Source organism: Sceloporus occidentalis, unplaced genomic scaffold, assembly GCF_023333645.1.
Source record: "Sceloporus occidentalis isolate IW3139 unplaced genomic scaffold, rSceOcc1.0.p SCAF_4, whole genome shotgun sequence".
Lineage (NCBI taxonomy): Eukaryota > Metazoa > Chordata > Lepidosauria > Squamata > Phrynosomatidae > Sceloporus > Sceloporus occidentalis.
This window is the reverse complement of record NW_028316984.1, coordinates 101,329,151-101,350,828: the sequence shown is the minus strand read 5'-3', so window position 1 is coordinate 101,350,828 and position 21,678 is coordinate 101,329,151. Positions and strand designations below refer to the sequence as shown.

The 21,678-nt window shown below is 40.0% G+C and overlaps 1 protein-coding gene across 13 annotated transcripts in view; it reads right to left on the bottom strand.

Moving 5' to 3' along the window:
• SOX6 (SRY-box transcription factor 6) overlaps positions 1 to 21,678 on the bottom strand; it is a 582,676-nt gene that overhangs the window by 32,818 nt on the left and 528,180 nt on the right. For all 13 annotated transcript variants that reach the window (XM_089521088.1, XM_089521087.1, XM_089521089.1 and 10 more), the window contains one exon: positions 10,675 to 10,783. In XM_089521088.1, coding sequence (XP_089377214.1) covers positions 10,675 to 10,783 — 109 coding nt within the window. The remainder of the gene's footprint in view (positions 1 to 10,674; positions 10,784 to 21,678) is intronic.

The following is a 21,678-nucleotide window of genomic DNA, read 5'->3' as shown; positions in this document are numbered from 1 at the left end:
TTCCCTCAAAACATCAACAAGAAGAACCAAAGGGAATTCCCCAAGGTCAGCTCTGAGGAAACATAAACCTCTAATTCAATAAACTCTGCTACTGCATTGAAAAGGGCCTTATTATTGCAACATCCATATGGAGTCAATTGGACATTAATGACTAATCAATCCCTCCCCTTTCTATTCTACTTATAGTGTCACAAACCATGTTTAGATTAGACCATTTCCTGCTTAGGATCGCTCAAGATGTCTTTTGTTCTTCCAGGGCTGCTCTGATGGAGGCAGCTTAAACAAACACACAGTCCAAGTGGCACAGGAGTTATAAACTGCCATATGTGAATGAACAAAGAGGCTATACTAAAGCCTTTTGTGGTATTTGTTAATGTTTTTCATCTGAGCTTAAAAGACCTAATGACTTTGCGGTGAGCTGATGCATGTGGCTCGTGGCTTTGCAAAATGAAGGAAATTCTAGCCACTTAGGTTTCTTCATATATTTTCCACTGTTCCTTGAGCTCAGTTTTGATGGCAGCGCATTTTCTGTTGTCATAGAATTATGTTTGTTTTACACTGGCAAATATGGCTCTCCTCCCACCCTCCCTTTCTTGTTCTTAAGAATAGGTTCTTTCATACAGAGGGTAACATTATACGAACAGAATTATTCTGCTCTTAACAATTTGGAAAGCAAAAATCAATTTTTCAAATCCCCAAAGTTAAAGAAAAAATAAAGCATTTTAAACAGCTGTCACATCCACCAGCTTTTATTAGTGATGGCTGGTGATTATTTTACTAAACTGTAAAACTACTTTAAATAAACTAATTTCATCTCACCAAAAACAAGCTGATGTGCTAAATTCCTTAAACATGGAAGAATATAGTAGTAATAAATAATTACTTTTGGAAATGCAACTATAATAGTAACCAATCAACAGGGCAAGGACAGGCTTGGAACTGTAATTGTAAATAATTACATCCTGAAAGGAACTCTACATATCACCCTTGTAAGGATACTACTTTCTGAGTTAGATAAGGAAAACTCCCAATCTGTGTATACACTGCAGGTTTTAATATCACATCCTCTTAGGAACAAACGCTATAATCACAATGGGAAAGGAGTATGAAAATCATAGACAATTCTCCTTTTAGTGTAGAAGACATAATGGCAGTTCTATAACCAGAACACATGCTGCTTTTGAAGCATGTGATGTGAAGCATGTAGTGACTTCCTCGGCTAGACAACCATTGCAGAAGCACAGAGTCTGTCCTCCTGACTCCTCGGCAGGCCTTTTTTGCTCCTGGTGAGTTAAGGTGACATAGAACCTTATCGGACTCATTTTTCCCCATTATGGGCATGGGAAGGGATCGATCGGGACTGCACGAATGTGAGAAAAAACACATTTTGACACACTTCAAAGTGTCATCAAAATGAGTGCATCCCGGCGCCTGGAGCCAAGCTGTTCTCATTCAGGGCTGAGGCGCATCTGAGGAAGTTTTCTGACCGAAGTAAAGGACATTCCTCAGTCCTGAAGTCTTCTGACCAAAGGAAGCTTCTCAGTCCTGAATGAAAAGAGCTTGGTGCTGGGCGAAGGAATGGGGCCATTTTGAGGACACTTTGAGGTGCGGCAAAATGCATTTTTTCTCACACTCACGCAGCCCGGAGCGGCCCCTTCCCATACCCATAACAGGGGGAAATGAGTCCGATAAGGTCCTTAGTGAGCCTGAGTGTACTATACATAGGACTAGTATCAACATAGCACTTGCTGTTACGCTCACAAACCAGAAAACAAGCACATCTCAGCACTTGAGAGAAAGCCTTCTTGGTGGCTTCTCCCAGGCTGTGGAACTCCCTTCCATGGGAAGTTCAGTTGGCGTCCTCCCTCCTGTACTTCTACTGGCAGGTGAAGATGTTTTTATTTAGGCAGGCTTTTGAACTGTAACTATGGAGTTGCAGTCTGTGAAGTGGTGTGCTCTTCTCTGTCTGTATATACATATTTCAATCTTTTGTTTAAATATATTTTAAGTGTTTTTAATGTTTTAAATAATGTTGATGTTTAATTCATTTATAACTTTTGTAAATTAATGATTTAGTTGGATCTTTTAAAAATTATTGTAAGCTGCCTTGGGTTCCATTTTGGGAGACAGTTGGGATATCAGTGCAATAAATAAAATAAATAAAATGAGTAATTAGGCAATGCAGTAACTGGGACCTTCACAAGGACTCTTAAACTCAGGTCTTGGCCTTCATGCAGCTCTTGATTTCACACATACACACATATCTGTGATCCCACATACATTATTATTAAGTTTACCCCATGTTGAATAATATATCAGTCCTCTGTAGCAATCCCCAAGTAGGAAAATCCTACACATGTTCATGTGTGAAGTTGTTAGTTACATCATGAATGCTACATGATGCCTGATTTCACACAACAAAACATGCACACCTCCCCACACAAACAAAAGTAACATGTCCTTTCTCTAACAGATAGTACATTTCCATATATTTTCTCCATATGTTGGCTAGACACATGGAAAAGAGGGGACTAGGTCTGTACTGCTGAGTCTATGCATTCAGGATCACGGGGTGGGACCAGCCAGATGTGAGATGGGATGTGTGTACCAGTGGCACATTCCTCTACTCTATAACACCAATGTAAAGTCTGCATATTTAGCATCTGTGTGGTGAGGCATGAAAAAGACTATTATCTCCATGTTGAACAGCTTATAAAGTGACCAAAAGCTTTCTCATGGATGACGCCAAGTCTTAAGTCTTCAGCAGAACTTCATTTTCTCCCTATCTTACCCACACTGGATAAACAAGCAGGAAGTGAGATAATTAGTGGCAATGTCACACAAGGACAAGACTAACGTTCTATCCTATTTTCAATAACAGATTAATAAGTGGAATCTGCAACAAAATGTTGCAGTGCAGAGTGGTTTTGTGCACTTTTGCAAAAAGCAGATCTTTCTTTCAGAGAGTAGACTTCATTCTTTCCTCCTCTTTCTCCTCCAACAGTTAGTCTCCATCTTGTGGTGAGTAAGCAAGCTCAGTCCAAAACAATGGAGTTTCTGTTGCGCCCAGATCATCATCTCTTGTCATTTTTTATAAATGTATATCTTGTATTTATTAAAGCCTTTGGACTTCCTCACGCTTTCTTATATCTTCCTAGTATGTGGGTTAGTGGCATTTTATGTATCTATTAATAAAAGTGGTGGTCAAGGTGTTTAGCAATAATAAAATATAGTTTGAAAACAAAGCCCTACATTGAAAATCAAGATGTATCTCATTGACATGAACTGTCTTACAGCATCACTAGGCAGTATGCAGCGTGTATGCAACCCAGGCTTCTCTTGCAGCTTTTCAAGAATGAGATTTTTCCATTCTTTAAAAGATGTGGGACAAGCTGGGAGAAACAGGCTGCATACAGTCTGGCGATGAGTGAATGCGATAAGATCTGCCTTAAGAAAGTTATATCCCGGGTTTATCCCAGCAGCGAAGCTAATGCAGTCACCAAGGTTTCTGAGGAATACAATTGCTGCACTTTCACAAGAGTAATGAATTGCAGTGTAGCAAAGGAAGGAAGGCAAACAGCCCTGAGTATGCAAGTCTAAGCCCTCAATACAGGGTCTATGTGTTCTTTAATCTGAAGCACTTTAAAATAATATTTCTACTTTAAAAGAACACTTGGGCAGTCACAAAAAGAAAAGTAAAGAGTCAACAGAGAACAAAAGCTGCCAAAGCCTGGTATTTCAGGATTCCTTCCAGAAATACTTCTATGTCTTTCTGATGGCTTTTTCAGTTTTATGGTATCTAACTTTCCTCTCTCAACTGTCATAGCAACTCTCCCAAATATTTATATGTGACAGATACTGGCTACAGGAGGTGTCCTTTCCTCAGCCCTGTTTTTTATGAAACTCTGACACAAATGTAGGCAATACTTTGTCATGAATGTACCTCCTGTACCTCCTGCTGTTTAAACCTCAACAGAGTGGAGTGCTAAACAAGTTAACCTCACATTTTTGGGTTCTGTTGGCCAGCTGCCATGTTTGATTGGCTTGCACAGAAAACAATGTGTGTTTCAATCTCTCTTTTTCTTTCTCTCCTTTTTCTGACAGTGAAAACCTGATCGTTTTGTCTTGTAAAAGGGTTATATGGGTGTGTGTGCCAGGATAATGTTGCTGCTGATGTTGTTATGTTACTTGAGTTATCTAGTTTCGGTCATGTGGCTACTGAGTTCAACTATTACATAGATGCTGAAAAAGAAGTACTATACAAGTCACTTGAGCTTCTTCTTGCCCTGCTACTGTGTAACATATGAAGCCATGATAAGGGATACTAAAGATTTCTAGGCCAATAGCATTTCCTGAACAGAGGTTTATCTGTTCCCTATTTTAAATTTGAACCTTGAATCACAGCATAACCACCAAAGGTCTTGCATAACTCTCAAATAAACTCCACACAGTAGCATTTGTAAGACTGCGGTGTCATAAGCTGCACATTGCCATAACAGGTTCTACAAAACCCTAATGAAAGTTCACTTCACTCCTTTTTTCAACTATAACTCATGCTCTAGGTAAAGAAAGGGTTAATGAAAGGCAACCCACACTCACAGAACTGGAAATGCTCTAGCTTTGTAAATCACTTTTGAATGATTCAAAGTGCAGGTTATGATCTATAAACCCTATACAGCTCAGGTCCAGGCTACTTGAAGGACCATATATCACTACATGAGCCTGTTTGAGCTCTAAGATCTTCAGTAAAGGCTCCTCTCTCTGTTCCACAACCTTCTCAGCCTCATTTGGTGGGGATGTGCGATAGGGCCTTCTCAGTGGCTGCTGCCACACTTTGAGACTGCCTCCTCAAGGAGGCTAGGAGGCTCTGTCTCCTTGCTCTCTGTCTACTAACAAGTAAAAATGTTCCTATTCTATGAAGCTTTTATGAATTGGTTGTGGTGGGGTTTTTAGGGAATGCTGTTTTGTTGATTTTTAATAAATTTAAATAATTATTAAAGCTTGTTTTAATAATATATAGTATGCCTTGAGTCCCATTATTGAGAATAGGTAATAATGAATATTATCATCATTATCACCATCATTCACAATAAGGCTTTGTGGACTACTGACTGGCTGAGGGACTCTAACATCATTAAGTACTGACCCAGTTCTTTCCCTAAAATATTTTTCAGCTAAAAGCACAAGTGTATGATTTTTTTTAAAAAAGGGTGTCATGTGATCACTTATATGTTTAATTGTACATGGCCACTTTTAAGAAAACAAAAATATTAAAATGACTTGCTAGAACTATGGGAAGAAGTGCTAAATAGTAAGGTCTATGGACATCAGGGAACTCTCCCTGCTCTCCTCTGCTTTAGGGGGACCTGAGGCTTTTTCACATCACATAGTTATAGCACTATTACACTTTAATTGCCATGGCTGGGGCTTGTAGTTTGTCAGAGATTTCCAATGAAAACCTCTCAAAATCTCAAATCCTAGGATTCCATTCCATAAGATGTTACCAAGGCAGTTAGTGGAACCATAGTGCTATAATTGTATGGTATGAAAATGCTATGAGTGATTATGACATTAGTAACTATTAGTCTGGGTCATCATTCTCACTTTCTTTTGTTGATGAACTGAGGTTTAAAGCAGGAATGGAAATTGGCAGCCCCTCCAGATGTTATTGAACTCAAGCTCCTATCATCCTTCATTTCAGCAATGCTGGCTGAGCAATTCGAGTTGTAGGCCAACAAAATACAGTATACAGCACCTTTGGCTTCCAGCAATATGCATTAATGCTAAAGCTATAGAGAGTGAAAGCCTTATAATCAATGTGGCCATTCATATGTGGAAAGGGCCAAACTAGATACCGCAAGGTTTTCCTTTCAGTTTCCAAAGGTAGACAGGTCCCCAGCATTTTGCCATTTCCCTTATTTAAATTGCCATTCAAATGTGCTGTAAATTTGATTATATTATATAGTTTAATTATATTTTTAACTTTTCTATTTAGTCCATTTTTGGCTATGCCTCTTTTAATTATTGTAAGCCACCTTGAGTCCCAAACTGGAAAAAAAATGGGATGATGATGATGATGACATCTCATAGGGAAGGGGATTGCAAAACACTGATCCCACATCCTTGGACTACTAATTTGATCCATATTCTACGCACCCACCCCTGCAACTCACTGTAAAAGGATGCTGTAGTTCTATTTACTGCATTGATAGAAAAATAAAATATCTCCTGTCCAAATGTTTATCTGCTGTTTTTGAACAACAAAAGAAGACAACTAATTCTCAGCTCTTGGCAGTCAAGGATTGTGTTAACCCTAAAGATGAAAGGTTTTTTTTAAAAAAAAATTAAAGTTAAATATATATTCAAACTTGAGTTGCTCATAGTATGTCAGACAATTACAGGAACTGCCCTACAACTGATATTGGAACATGTATCAATTTTGAATCTAACATACTGTTCACATTTATGAATAGAATATAAAACTGTTTCACTTTAGTAATGTTAATAGTGGTAATTGTTGGAACTATTTTACAACTTTCAGTTCAAAGATTACAAGATAAAAATAAATTATAAGAGCTCCAAACAACATTTTCTTATGTTAGGTCACTTCTGTTAGGTCACTTCTAAACTATATATAAGAACATTTAATTTTAATTTGCATTGTTGGGCTTGACATACATTGACTAAAAACAGCTTCTTTAAATGTGCTGTATATGTGGATGAAAGACATCCAAACTCCTGTCTTAGAATCATATTAGAGTCAAATAGATGGTCTTTCATTACATCATAATGTATATATATTTTCCTATAAAAGAAAACACTTAGAAGCTGAATTCCGGTCAATTGCCAAAATACTGCTGGCATGCTAATAGAGACTCAAAATACAACTTTGAGCTATTAGCTTTTTACGAGCCAGGCTGTGCTATCCTAACAGATCTGCTCAGGCAGTTGTACCCTCTCCTCTGCATAAAGCTTACAAGAGACTATCATAATGTTTTTGTTCCTGGAGACACTAGCTAAATTCACTGAATCTAGTTGAGCTCTGAAGCCAAAACATTAGCTAAAAATTGTTTGGAAGATCCTGCACAGAGTGTCACTGTGTAAATCTTGGCACTATTAAGGATAAATATTCTGAAAAAGCTTGGTATGGTTAGAAAAACTTTCAAATATAATTTGTTAGGAATACAAGACAAAAGAGGATGAGTAACCCTTATATTGATCTATTGTTCCTCTCTCTCTCTCTCTCTCTCTCTCTCTCTCTCTCTCTCTCTCTCATATCTCTGGTCCAGTCTGCATGCGCCAAATAAAATGTCCTCTCCATGGCAGGTAGTTCTGATGACACAGGGGCCAATATCTGGTTCAAGTGTGAACCTCCTGGACAATGTCCAGCCACTGCATATCTTCCTTAAAAGGTGCTTATTAAAAAAAAACCTCATCATTTGCTCTGGATTTTCCCAGAAGATCTGGAACCCTTTGTTGTGACACCAGGCAGCTGTTTACAAAATGTCTTGCTGTGTGGCCCAGCACTACTGCTACTGGTGTGTGTCAATCATTCTGAGGTGCAGACATGTGATAGATTTGTACTAGGGGCAGTGGCACTGGGCTGGGCATCAGGATGCACATGTGAACAGCTACCTGGCACTGCAATGGAGTGTCCAGGTAATGAGGGGATGTTGGTACAACACCAGGGCCAGAATACTGACCCAACTTTTTTCTCTCCTTCCCTTCCACCCCCTCTCTCAAACTGAGTATCCCTTATCTAAAATGCATGAGACCAGAAGTGTTTTGGAATCTGGATTTTTTTTCAGATTTTTGAATATATGTATAAGCATAATGAGATAGCTAAACATTAAATTCATTTATGCTTCATATACACCTTATATACATAGCCTGAAAGTAATTTTATACACAACCTTTTTAATAATTTTATACATGAGCAAAGGTATCATTATCTCAGCCACCCATATGGAAACTTTTAGAATATTTTGGATTTCAGAATGCTGGATAAGGGATACTTAACCTGTGTGTGTGTGTGTTAAAGTGAAATCAAAGTGCTATAATTGTGTAGTGTGAAAGGAAACCTGAAGAGAGTGTGTGTGTGTGTGTGTGTGTGTGTGTGTGTGTGTGCACGCACGCACACACACACACACACACCAGGTTTCCTTTCACACTACACAATTATAGCACTTTGATTTCACTTTAACTACCATGGTTGCATCCTATGGACTTCTGTTTAGGGAGAATTACCTAGACCTCTCAGCCAGAGAGTTCTAGAGCTTCACTAAATTACAAACCTTTGGATCTCAAAGGAAACATCATGTCAATTAAAGTGGGATCAAAGTACTATAAATTTGTAGTGCGAAAGGGGCCCAAGGTATGGATAATCTGGAACACTGCAGATATTTCTAGACTTTAATCAGCCTTAATCAGCACAGCCAATGATCTAGGGCTGATAAGAACTGAAGTCTTAAAAAAAAATCTAGAGTGCCATTATGTTATTTGTTACATAAGAAGATAACAATCAAGTTTCCTTCTCTATAGCTGCTAGGTTCTCTCCAAAGATCGACAGAGGGCTTTACTTAGCAGTCTCTCCGTATGGAGCAGTCTCTTCATATGGAGACATATGACTGTCATTAAATAACCTTAATCAATCATGAAACCTGATAGTGTAAGACACTTGCCATACAGCTTTAGAGGGAAAGTGGGTCTGTAGCATCCACAACTTGGCTTGGTACTGAAACCTGTCGCAGTTGCATGATAGTATTTGTGAACAACAGGATGTTTTGTATAGCAACAAATCAAGATATTTTGATGCCCAGCTGAAGGAAAAGATAGAATACCCACCTTCCCAAATTCCACAAATAAAAGCTGACTAAATTAGCAAGTGCATTTCAGTAGAGACATTGCACCTCAGGGCAGTAGACTGCCTTAAGGGGTCCAGGTCAGAATGCAGCTTTATTGCACATCATACACCTTTGTTGTCCAAGGGAGAGGACAAACAGCAAGAACTATAGGAACTGATACCCCATGCCATTTCAGAAGTTCAGGCAGTTACCTCACTCTGCCTATTGATAGGATCAGACCAAGATGCTGCAAACATCAAAGTATTTCTAGATAATAGATGAAAGAAATGTGGAAAGGGAATGGATGAAAGAAAAAAAGAGAAGAAAGAGTAAATCCAGGGAACCCTAAAGGTGTTAAATTTCTGCTAGACAAGTAAGTACTAATTTGTTTTGTTATCTTCATTCTTCACTGAATACAATGTGCAGGGATATAAAAAGGTTATAATCTTATTATGCTGTCTCAAAAGAAAAAAGGGGGAACAATGAGGTGGAAATATATGTCTACATTATTCTCTTGTTTTCTTGCTTGTTTTTATTACACCATTATTCTGTAAAACCCAATCAAAATAAAATGTTTTCAAAAACTGAAACTGGATATCACTACCATCCAACTAGAAATTTTAACCTGAAATAAGACAAATTTAGTCACTTATCAACAAAATATCAACTAGATATGCCCACCAATTAAGGGCTTTTAGCTGATTAATGGCATTGTTTTTAACTGATCAATCCAAGTAGCTAATTAAAATAAACATTACAGTGTGCAATCTTTGACTACTGAAATCAATGGAAACATTTCCACTAGCTTCAATGGAATCAGGACTATAATCCACGGGTTCTCAATGAAAGTAATGTTTTCACAAAGGTATATTCCCTCAACTAATCAGTACAGCCACAAGCACTCTATATCCTTTCATACTGCATATATCCAATTAAAACTTCACTGTAATTAATTCTGTAATTAATCAATGAATTGAATAATCTGCTTCATTGCTCTTGTCTTCCTTACAGCAATACTGATATGTGCCAAAAAAAAGTCCTGTAGGATGTATTTGGATTATTAGAGTCCATATTTACTGGTTACTGCCCATGATAATGTGGGCAGGTGAACATCTGGCTACATGATTCAGTTCACCATTGCCACGTCTCAACAGTCATTCCACTCAGGGGCAATAGAAGGTGGTAATAGTGGGATTAATCATGTGACTGGAGGCACTGTGGTTATTCCCTAGTGATTGGAAATGTAACCCTTTGGACTACATCTCACAGAATCCACCAGTGAGCACATCCGCTGGCTAGAAGCTTCTGGGAATTGTAAACCCAAAAGGTAACTTTTTGAAATTCTGCTACTCCTTACTTGAGCAAACTGATACCCGCATGCAACTGCTCGTGTGAGTGCTTATCCAAACAACCAGTGTAACAGAGGTAGAAGGGACTCATAATATGGCAATAAAGGTAGCTTGCTCCAAAACCAGAAATCCTCAGTCAAGGAACCTGATATATGATCTGTGAGTCACCTTATTCAATATTATACTGCTCCTGTGAGCAGTTAAATGCACATATCAGCCAGCTGAGGTAACATGCAAAGTGACTTAGGGAAAGCTTTATGAGAACAGTTGAAGTAGACTGTAAATAATGAGCAGAGAATACATATTGTATGACACCATTTTAAAACCAAGACTTATGCTTGTACATGTCACTAAAATCTATGCAAAATGCCTCAAAGCTGTGCATTGGGACATGGTTGCACAATGCTCATTTAAGACATCCAGTTTTAAAGTGCTCAAGGAAAATAATGTTCAGTGACAGTGTATTTCTTACAGTAACTCACCCTCTGCATCTTCAGGCCTTGTAAGATCAATGACTCCTGGGCCTAGTTTTCCATCTTCACTGGGTTTCCCTGATAGCTGAGGGCCTAAATTCTCAAAGCGTGTTCTTTCCTGCCAAAGAGAAAGGACAACAATAGTATCCTTGTGCTTACATATCTGAACATATTCATTTTCTATTATTCATGATATTCTGGTTTTGTTTGCTATCTTGGTTTCTGTTTTCCTTGTCCTATCCTCACAACTAATCTGTCAGTACTTTATGACTTTTTCTTATATCCAACAAAGACTACAAAGAAAATGAAGGCTAGACAAAGCGACTGTTAGGTGGATTTGTAATTGGTTGACCAACTAAACCCAATGGGTGTTCATCAATAGCTACTCTTCCACTAGGAGAGAAGTGACAAGTGGAGTTCCATAGGGTTCTGTCCTGAGCCCAGTGCTATTCAACAACTGTATAAATTAATTGACTAATGGAATAGAGGGCATGCTAATTAAATTTGCAAATGACACCAATTAGGAGGGATAGCTAATACCACAGAGGACTGAATCAAAATGAATTTCAACAGGGAGAAATGTAAAGTACAACACTTAGGCAGAAATAAATGAAATGCACAGATATGAGATGGGGGACAACTGGCTTGACAACAGTACATGTGAAAGGGATTTAGGTCTTTGTACGCTGCAAGCTGAACATGAGTCAACAGTGTGATGTAACAGCTACAAATGCCAATGCAATTTTAGGCTGCATCAAAATGAGTATAGTTTCTTGGTCAAAGAAAGTAACAGTAGCACTCTATTCTGCTATGGTCAAACCTCACCAGGAATACTGTGACCAGTTTTGGTACCACAATTCCAGCAATATTGTCAAGCTGGAACAGGTCTAGAGCAGGGTGACCAACATCTGTGAAAGGTTTGGAAACCATGTTCTATGAGGAGCAGCTTAGGGAGCTGGGTATGTTTAGTCTGGGGAAGAGAGGGTTGTGAGATGACATGATACCAAGTCTAAATATTTGAAGGGATGACATATTGTTGATAGAACAAGCTTGTTTTCTACTTCTCCAGACACCAGGGAACAGAGCAATAGATTCAAACTATATGAAAATGGATTCCACATAAAACTTGGGAATAATTTCCTGGTAGTAAGAGCTATTCAATAGTGGAGTATACCACTTTGAAGTGTAGTAGAGACTCCTTCTTTGGAAGTTTATAAACAGAGGCTGGATGGCTATCGGTCAGGAGTGCTGTGACTTGTATATTTGTGCATGACAGGAGTTGGAGTGGATGGCCTTTGTGGTCTCTTCCAATTCTATGAGTCTATAATTCTAAAATCTGAGTAGCAGGATGCCTGTGTGGGACACACACACACACACACACACACAGAGTAAAAATACGTCTCATGCTATCCTTGCTGGTTGTAGAGGAAGGATAATATTAGTGTGTTATCTTACATTTCTTCCCATATCATCAAACAATTACTTATAATATCATAGTAGTGAAAGGATAAAATGTGTAGAAGTAGCAATCCTATGACATTAGCAGTATACAAGCTGGCATTTAGGAATTAACTTCTTAGGTTTACTGGACTGTTCTAAGACTGAAAATCTCTAACCACAATGGGTTAAATCCCATGTTAGCATAACAAAATTCAGGCAATAGAACTATTCTTTGAACTTTTGTGCATTTTCAGAAGAGATTCTTTAAGACAATGGGCAAGATATGCACACCTTTGGATTTTTAATTCTCCTTTTTCAAGAAAGGAAGAAAAATGCAGATGGCAGGGAAATCTCTGGATCCAACCTTTGCCTTACATAATGTGTTTATTTTTTTCAGTGTGTATAAAAATGAAAAAAATTACTATTTCATAGCAATGAAACAAAGCTCTGAACAATATGTCAGAATATCAAGCAGGGCAGGGGACATTATGATGATGCAGACATGAAGCATCAAAACAATAACTCCAGAAATTACTGCCAAGCAGCAATGAATAATCAAAGTGTCCTTTATTTTTCTTAAATTACCTTTGGGGAAAAGATGTTGGCACTTAAAAATGTGAGGATGCAGAACTGAAAGAGTACTTCTATTAGAAGTATTCTGTTAGTAGAATTTCCTACTAATTTAGTGAAAAACATTACCAGTTGTACAACTACCACATCACCCTTAAGAAATATGCATGGGAACCTTTGAGAAAACACACACACGTCCAAATTTTATGCAAGAAGCTTTCAAAGACAAGGATTTCAAAGAAGCAGTACTAGATGCTAGAAACTGTAATGTTACTGTGTCTAGGAAATTTAACTGAACCTCAATGGGAATTTAAAAAAGAGAGCAAGAAAGAAAGAAAAGGGGCATGACTTCTGCCTAGGAAAACATAACATTTTTCAATTCTGATAACATGTATAGTAATATTAGAACAACACCATTAAAACACTAAACCCGAGAAAGTTTCGATATCAGCAAGACCCTGTAAGGATCACCACAATACAGGTATGATGCCAAAACATGCAGACTTCTTGAGGAATCCATTGCCCTCTACCTACAAAGAGGCCTGTGACCTCACAGGAATGGAGACATATTGGATTTCAAAAGAAGAGTCCCTGATCATATGCAAATAAACTTTAAATTTCCTGGACCTTGCCCAACTGCCACATGACAAGAGGAGGAGAGGCCAGCCTGCTAAAGATATCCTCCGCATACCATCTTAACTAAGGACAGAAAACAAAATGCAGGCATCTTACTAACATCTCTAATTTTTCTCCTGTTTGGTATGTAACATCTTGCCTGCTGAAGAAGCCAGTGGAGCTTCGAGAGCTTGCAACAAGTATATTGTGCATTTCGGTTGGCCAATAAAGGTTTCACTGTTTGTTGGATTTTTGTCACAATTCAGGTAGATAGACTGAGTTTGAAAGACCTGAGCAGGGCTACTGATAAAATGGTGACTTGGAAGTCTCTCATTGATAGGGCTGCCAGAAGTAGAAGTCAGCTGTTAACAGTAACAAAGGCCCTCAAAATACTAGAGTATAAGAGCCTTTCAGCAATATGGCAATATTATCTCACAATGGTAGTCTCAGTGGTATTAAGTATCTGTAACAAAGTGTTAAATGGTTATCATTAATTTATTGTTCTCATGGAAAAACACAATGTGTTTTCCCCTATGCCTTGCTAGTACTTCTTAAGACTGAACTTGGCATTGTGTTTGTTGTTCATTAATGTGAAACAATATTGAATGTCATGTCATCTTAAATTTACAGACATGAAGTACCAGCTTTCAGTTTTGTGAACAGTTTCTGTATGTTATACTTAATGCATAATGCAGCAGAAGAGTGCAGATTGCTGTTCAGTCTATTGTTCAATGACCTAGTTCTGTACTGAGCATATTAGACAGACATATTAGAAGGAAAATAGTATGCATTTTCTTCCTTGAAATATGACTAAAGAACTTGGCATTGCTCTTTTGAAAAATACCAACTCTAGAATTAATCAAAGAGAAGCTCACAGTTAACTGCTCATATTTCTTTGTATTGGTTCTCTGTGTTAAAAAGTTTTCTAGCTATTTTTTTCCAGAAGTTGTTAGACTTCCTGGTATATGAAAGTATTTAAATGGTTACAGGGAAAACAGCAGCACTACATCAAATATAATGAAACACAATGAGAACAAGATCTATTTTGGATCAGACCAAAGGTCTATCTAGTCCAGCAGCTTGTGGCTAAGATGTTCCCAAAAAGTCCAAATGGAAGACATATGTGCAAGGGAGCCCCTCTCAATGTCATTCTCAGTAGCTGGCACTGAAAGGCATGCTACCTTTAATATGTGATGTTATCTAATTTAAATTACAAGCTCCTTTAAGGGCAAATGTTCCCAAATGAACATATGACAAAACTTAAAAACCAGGAAACATAATAAAACAAAGATAAAAATCAAGAAATCAATAACCAACAGTTGAAAACTAGTAGTACTATATGCACAACAACTTAAGTAGAGTTTTAACTCAGTTGTAGGCCTAGGGAGTTTATCACACGGGAGGAATTTCTCTTAATTTTGAATGAAAAGAAAGTGGGGCCAGAATGCATTCACGTGAATTTGCTAGTTCAGCGAATTTACGTGAATTCGAATTGCATTCGAACTGACTTTCCATTGCCCGAAATTGCGTGTGATCACCTCTCATGCAATAATATGAAATCCCATGATTGTGTTCAGACTGACTTCCCATTGCCCGAAATTGCATGTGGTAGTCTATCACGCAATAATGCTAAACCCCATGATTGCGTTCGGATTGCCATTGGATTATACTTCCAATTTCCCTTGTCTGATAACGTCCTAGGTAAACAAATGACTCTTTTTGAAAGCCTGTAATAATAGGACCTGGCAGACATGAATTAGAAAAGAGTTCCACAAGTGCTTGCCAGCTTAATTCCAGCCTTGCAGATGGACATATAAGTAGGAATTCAAATGCTGATCTCAAAATCCCTTCACAGAAGCCATTCTTTAAAAGCCAGTGACACCCATTTAAAATGCATTCAGAAATCTATAGGCTACTTGTGAACTTTTTATAACAAGTAAACTGCATTATACAAATACTTAGCAACACTCAAGTGGCTAGGTTTTGTACCACTTGATGTTTCTGAACTATATTTGTAGGCAGCCCTCTGCACAGTTTATTATAGTAATACATAGCTGAAACAAAATCAGTCCTTTCCAAATAGATGCACTGTCTTCATACTAACCAGTAAAAAAGGATCCCTAACCACTGTTGCCACCTGAGTGTTCCCAGTTGCTCATGGTGTGAAAGGCAATGCCTTCCCAGAGCAGGCAGGAAGGGAGAGGAGGGCCCAGCCAGGTGTCACCCTTCTTCTTGGTGTCACCCAGTGTGGTCCACGCCCCCCACATTTCCTAATGATGCCACTGCTACCCTGAATCTCTAACTATTCAGCTTCATTAGATTATCTTAACCTCTAGCATTATAGAATACAAAGAAAGTACAGTGTGCCTGCATTATACGCAGGCGTGTCATACGCGGCTTCCAGCATACACTGGAAGCCTTGCTGGAAAAAAAAGGCTTGTGCACCCCGGAAGAAGTGATGGGGCTCGCCTGGTGCTAGATCTTAACAACCTCTGCTTTTTTTCCTCAATAAAATTGCCTCAGATACAGCAACGTTTCTTCACAAGAAATACTACAGCCCCTTGCTTATTGTAGTTTTGATTTTCTTCCTCTTTTTCTATTTCCTTTCTGAGATATGGCAATCGGAACTGCACACATAGTTTCAAATACAATTGCCCAGAATATATGATCAGTCCATTTCTAGCTGACATCAGTTTCACATATTTCATTCATAAGGACATACAGACCTATTTCTTCATGAGTTGACAATTTAAAAAAAGAAAGAAAATTAATATTTTTAAGTATATTTTATAGTATGTATGTTTTTTACTACTTTACCCTGAAATATGTGGTCCTGCCCCTGTTTTCAACTATAATAATAATAATAATAATAATAATAGGATTTATTTATATACCGCCCAATCACTGGGAATCTGAGCGGTTTACAACAGAGAGGATAACAGACGGTTCCCTGCCCTCAGGCTTACAATCTAAAAGACACAACACAAAAGGAGAAGGGAATGGTGAGGGAGGGAGGGTATCAGGTCCAGCAGTTCTTCTCTCCCTCTGAGGCCTGGACCAAGGCAGATGAACTGGAGGGAGGGCTTGTCTTCTTCCAGGCAGACAGTTGGAGCTAGCCTGTCTCTCTCTCCCTCAAGATGGTGGATGAAGGGAGGGCTTGTCTTCTTCCAGGCAGACAGTTGGAGCTAGCCTGTCTCTCTCTCCCTCAAGATGGTGGATGAAGGGAGGGCTTGTCTTCTTCCAGGCAGACAGTTGGAGCTAGCTATAGTTTTTAATTTTGATAGGCTTTTTTGAATTCACAATGGTAATGTAGAATTTGGAGTTTAAAATGAAAGAAGAACTATTTTATGATCAATGTAATAATCAAATAAGGGCAATGCAAGCATGTTTATTTAATAATGTGGACCAAACAAAATCCTCTACCTGCTCTAGTAATCACACCATAAATCTGAAGGAAAACTCACATCCAATGGTATCATTCTGCTATCACAAATGAAGTTGCACTCCTGGAGATCTATGATAAATGATGTGTGTGGAATCATAAGGGACTACAAAAGAATTGCTACAAACCATACAGATAGAATCAACTCTAGTGATAACTAAAATATGCAAACAAATATGGAAAATAAAACGGTGGCCAACAGACTAGAAATGAGCAATTAAGGCATGATACAGACTGCTCAAAAAGAGCGGCCTCTTGGCACCTGTTTTTCCGCCAAATGGTTCAGCTTCCTGCCAGCAGAAAAAGAACCCGCAAAAAGCGGGTTCTCTTGAAGCCGCGGCAGGGGCGTAACAAGTGCACCACTGGCGCACTCATTACATAAGTGCCATGCAGCGCCATGCGGATGCCACACGGCACTTGCATAACAATGGTGGCACCCATGTATACAGGGCACTGCCATTGTTACATCCTCGTCACGTGCCAGGGTTGCGGGGTGTGTGGGCGCTCCCCCCCAGGCAACTCTCGCACATGATGAGGGCACCTGAAAGGCCAGTATGTACATCCAATCTACAAAAACAGGAGACACAAAAAGACTGCAGCAAGTATAGGACTATATTATTAATATCCCACGCAAGCAAAATTATGCTCAAAATTTTGTGGTCTAAACTCCAATCATATATGGAGAGAGAGATTCCAGATTTCCAGGATTTGCAAGTGGGATTCAGAAAAGGAAGAGTCATTAGGGATCATATTGCATACATGATGATTAATGTAGCACAGTAAGGAATTCCATAAGAAAATCAGCATGTGCTTTATATACTACAGCAAAGCATTTGATTGCACAGATCATGGGAAACTATGTAAGTCTCTTAAAGACATGGGAGACATGCATCTTATAGTCCTCATGAGAAATCTATACGGGGCCATTATCAGAATAGAATATGGAGGAACAGAATGGTTCCCAGTTGGCAAAGGGGTAGGCAAGGCTGAATTCTATCATCATACCTATTCAACTTTTATGCAAAAAATATAAGAGCAAATTTGGACTCAGAAGAAGGAGGAGTGAAGATAGGAGGAAGGAACATCAACAAGAAACAATATGCAGATATACCACACTACAGTGAGCCTTGCCTTATGCAGAGATCTGTTCCAGAAAACCAACCAACCACCCCCCGCGTAAGGCAAAAACTGTGTAAAATTGGAGCGCCATGGCATGCGTGTGCCATGGGCACGTGCGCCATTCAATAGTTGGCAGTGCGCCTTACACATAAACAGAAAGCCACATATGGCACGCCCGCATATGGAGCGGGTGCACTGTACTAGCTGAAAATATCATAGATTGTAACAATTACTAAGTAAGGTCAAGGAAGAAATTGTAAAGGCAGGCCTGATGGCGCAGTGGTTAAATGCCTGTATTGCAACCACTCACTCACAAACCACAAGGTTGTGAGTTCAATACCAGCCAGGAGCTCTGGGCTGACTCAGTCTTACATCCTTCCGTAGGTCACTAAAATGAACCCAGCTTGTTGAGGACAATTAGCTTACACTTTGTAAACTGCTTAGGGAGTGCTTAAGTACACTGATAAGTGGTATAAAAATGTACTTGCTATTGCTAATATTGCTGAACATAAAGAAAACAAAAATAATGATCATAGAGGATCTATGTATATCCAGCCTAGGGCAGCTGACAAACAAAAAGAAAACCTATATAGGCAGAGGGTAATGTATCCTTTAATTATATAAACAATACTTTAAAACCATTACAGTCATACATAATTTTTTATTACATTCCAGTTGTGATAAAGGACTGTGTACTTAGTTCTTAAATATGGGATGAAGGACTTAAACACAAACAACATTTTAGCTGTGTCTAATTATTTCCAAGCTCTAGATTTCATTTGGCCCCCCCACCCCCACCCCCCAAATACCAGGGCTGCCAAATTACATTCCTTGAAATTATGGCCTCTCAATTTGAGATCAGTACTGTCATGTCACATGGAATGGGTGCTTGTGATGTGGCAGAGATTGTGAAGCATCGCAGAACTAATTCTGGGCCAGCTGACCCTGGAAACATGGACATTAGATTAATCTGGATAAATGAGTCTAGAAACAATATAAGAACAATTAATTAGGTAATATGGCAATGTAGGTCTAGTGGTGTGAGTGTACGGTTAGGACATAGAAACCCACTGGGTGGCCTTTTGTAAGGGACACACTTTCAGCCTTGGAAGAAGGCAATGACAACCCCTCCTGAACAAATCTTGCCCAGAAAACCCATAACATGTTAATCTTTCAGTCACCATAAGTTGGAAATGACTTGAAGGCACACAAGTCATTTCAATCCGGCTTCAGGGCGGGATACGGAGTTAAGATTGCCATGGTTGCCTTAGTCGATGATCTCCGTCTGGGCATCGACAGGGGAAGTGTGGCCTTGTTAGTGCTCTTGGACATCTCAGCGGCTTTCGATACCACTGTCGCCTTAGTCGATGATCTCCGTCTGGACATCGACAGGGGAAGTGTGGCCTTGTTGGTGCTCTTGGACATCTCAGCGGCTTTCAATACCATTGACCACTGTATCCTTCTGGAACACCTGAGGGAGCTGGGTATCGGAGGCACTGCACTCCAGTGGTTCCGGTCCTACCTCTCAGGCAGATTCCAGATGGTGAAGCTGGGGGATACTTGCTCCTCTAAGAGGGAATTGATATCTGGTGTCCCTCAAGGAGCTATTCTGTCTCCCATGCTGTTCAACATTTACATGAAACCGCTGGAAGAGATCATCCGGAGACATGGGGCATGGTGTTATCAGTACGCTGATGACACCCAAATATGTTTCTTTATGTTTCTGACTGATACAGGGACTAAGGATGGCATCTCTCCTCTGAATGCCTGCCTGGAGTCGGTAATGGGATGGATGAGGGAAAACAAACTCAGACTGAATCCAGAGAAAACGGAAGTACTTGTGATAGGTTCCTTGGGCCTAAGGAAGGAAATTTGCCAACCTGTCCTGGACGGGGTCACACTTCCCCTGAAGGACGAAGTTCGCAGTTTAGGAGTACTTCTGAACTTGTCCCTGCAATTGACATCTCAGGTAGATGCGACGGCCAGAAGTGCTTGCTATCAACTTCGGTTATTACGCCAACTGCGACCCTACCTAGACCGAAAGGACCTTGAAACGGTGGTACGCGCTTTGGTAACCTCTCGTCTAGATTTCTGTAATGCGCTTTACATGGGGCTACCCTTGTACCAAGCTCGGAAGCTTCAGTTAGTGCAAAATATTGCAGCCAGATTGGTCACCGGTTCATCAAGGTTCGACCATATTACACCTATCTTAAAAGATCTTCACTGGCTCCCTATTTGCTTCTGGGCACAGTACAAGGTGTTGGTTATTACCTATAAAGCCCTACATGGCTTGGGCCCGAGTTACCTATGGGATCGCATCTCCCTATATAATCCGCCCCGCACTCTTAGAACATCAGGTAAGAACCTATTGGAGATAGCAACCTCTAAGTACGTTGCTACTTCGCAAAGAGCATTTTCAACAACGGCTCCGAGACTCTGAAACAGTCTTCCTGAGGAGATCCGCTCGGTGACCTCGCTAGAGACATTTAGAAAAGCGGTTAAAACCGAGCTTTTTAACCGAGCATACCCCACCTGATATGAATACCCCCCTGATATGAATGACTTGCCCTGTCTTTGTATGATTCCTGCCTTGTTATTGTTTGATGCTATTGTTATTGTATGATGTTGGATATTTTATTGTTTTTAGCTGCTTTTAATTGAATTTTTATGTAAACACCCTGTGTTTTTATTTAGTCTGTAACCCCGCTTCGATCCACCGGGAGAAGCAGAGAAACATAAATAAATGTTATTATTATTATTATTATTATTATTATTAACAACAAAGAGCAAGGATGAATGTTTCTGGATGGCCAGGCAGATGGCAAAACATAACAGGCATGTGGAACATTTGCTGTCATTCTCTCTAGGGCTTGCTTTACATGTAGCCTTACCTACACCATGTGACACATGGCAAGTTTTCCAAAGCCCAACACAGATATTGCTGGAGCTAGTGCAACAAGGATTATGAGTTGCTGTTCTCGCCGCCTTCCCAGACTTGCTCTAAATGTAGGCTGGCCCAGCTCCATCAGGGCTAGCCTGAAGAAAGAGGCTCCTCCCTCCATAACTGTCATCCTTCGGCCTATGAGGGAGAGAGTAGGCTGGCCCAGCTCCATCAGGGCTAGCCTGAAGAAAGAGGCTCCTCCCTCCATAACTGTCATCCTTCAGCCTATGAGGGAGAGAGTTGGCTGGCCCAGCTCCATCAGGGCTAGCTTGAAGAAAGAGGCTCCTCCCTCCTTAACTGTCACCCTTCGGCCTATGAGGGAGAGAATAGGCTGGCCCAGCTCCATCAGGGCTAGCCTGAAGAAAGATGCTCCTCCCTCCTTAACTGTCATCTTCCAGCCTGAGAGGGAGTTGACCAGGCAGGCCTAGCTCCATCAAGGCTAGCCTGGAAGAAGAGACTCCTCCCTCCATAACTGTCATCTTCCGGCCTGAGAGGGAGTTGACCAGGCAGGCCCAGCTCCACCAGGGATAGCCTGAAGAAGAAGAGCCTTCCCTCCAGTCCATCTGCCTTGGTCTAGGCCTCAGAGGGAGAGAAGAACTGCTGGACCTGATCCCCTCCCCTCCTCACCATTCCCTTCTCCTTTTGTTTTGTGTCTGTTTAGATTGCAAGCCTGAGGGCAGGGAACTGTCTATTATCCCCTCTGTTGTAAACCACTCGGATTCCCAGTGATTGGGCAGTATATAAATAAAACCTATTATTATTATTAAATGGCATGATAGGGCCTAGTGCATGCAGCCACTGTCTTTGGACCTTACTACACATGCTCCATGGAACGGAAGGGAACGGACTGAGTGGGGGATGCATTTTATTGCACAGAGGAAGTCCC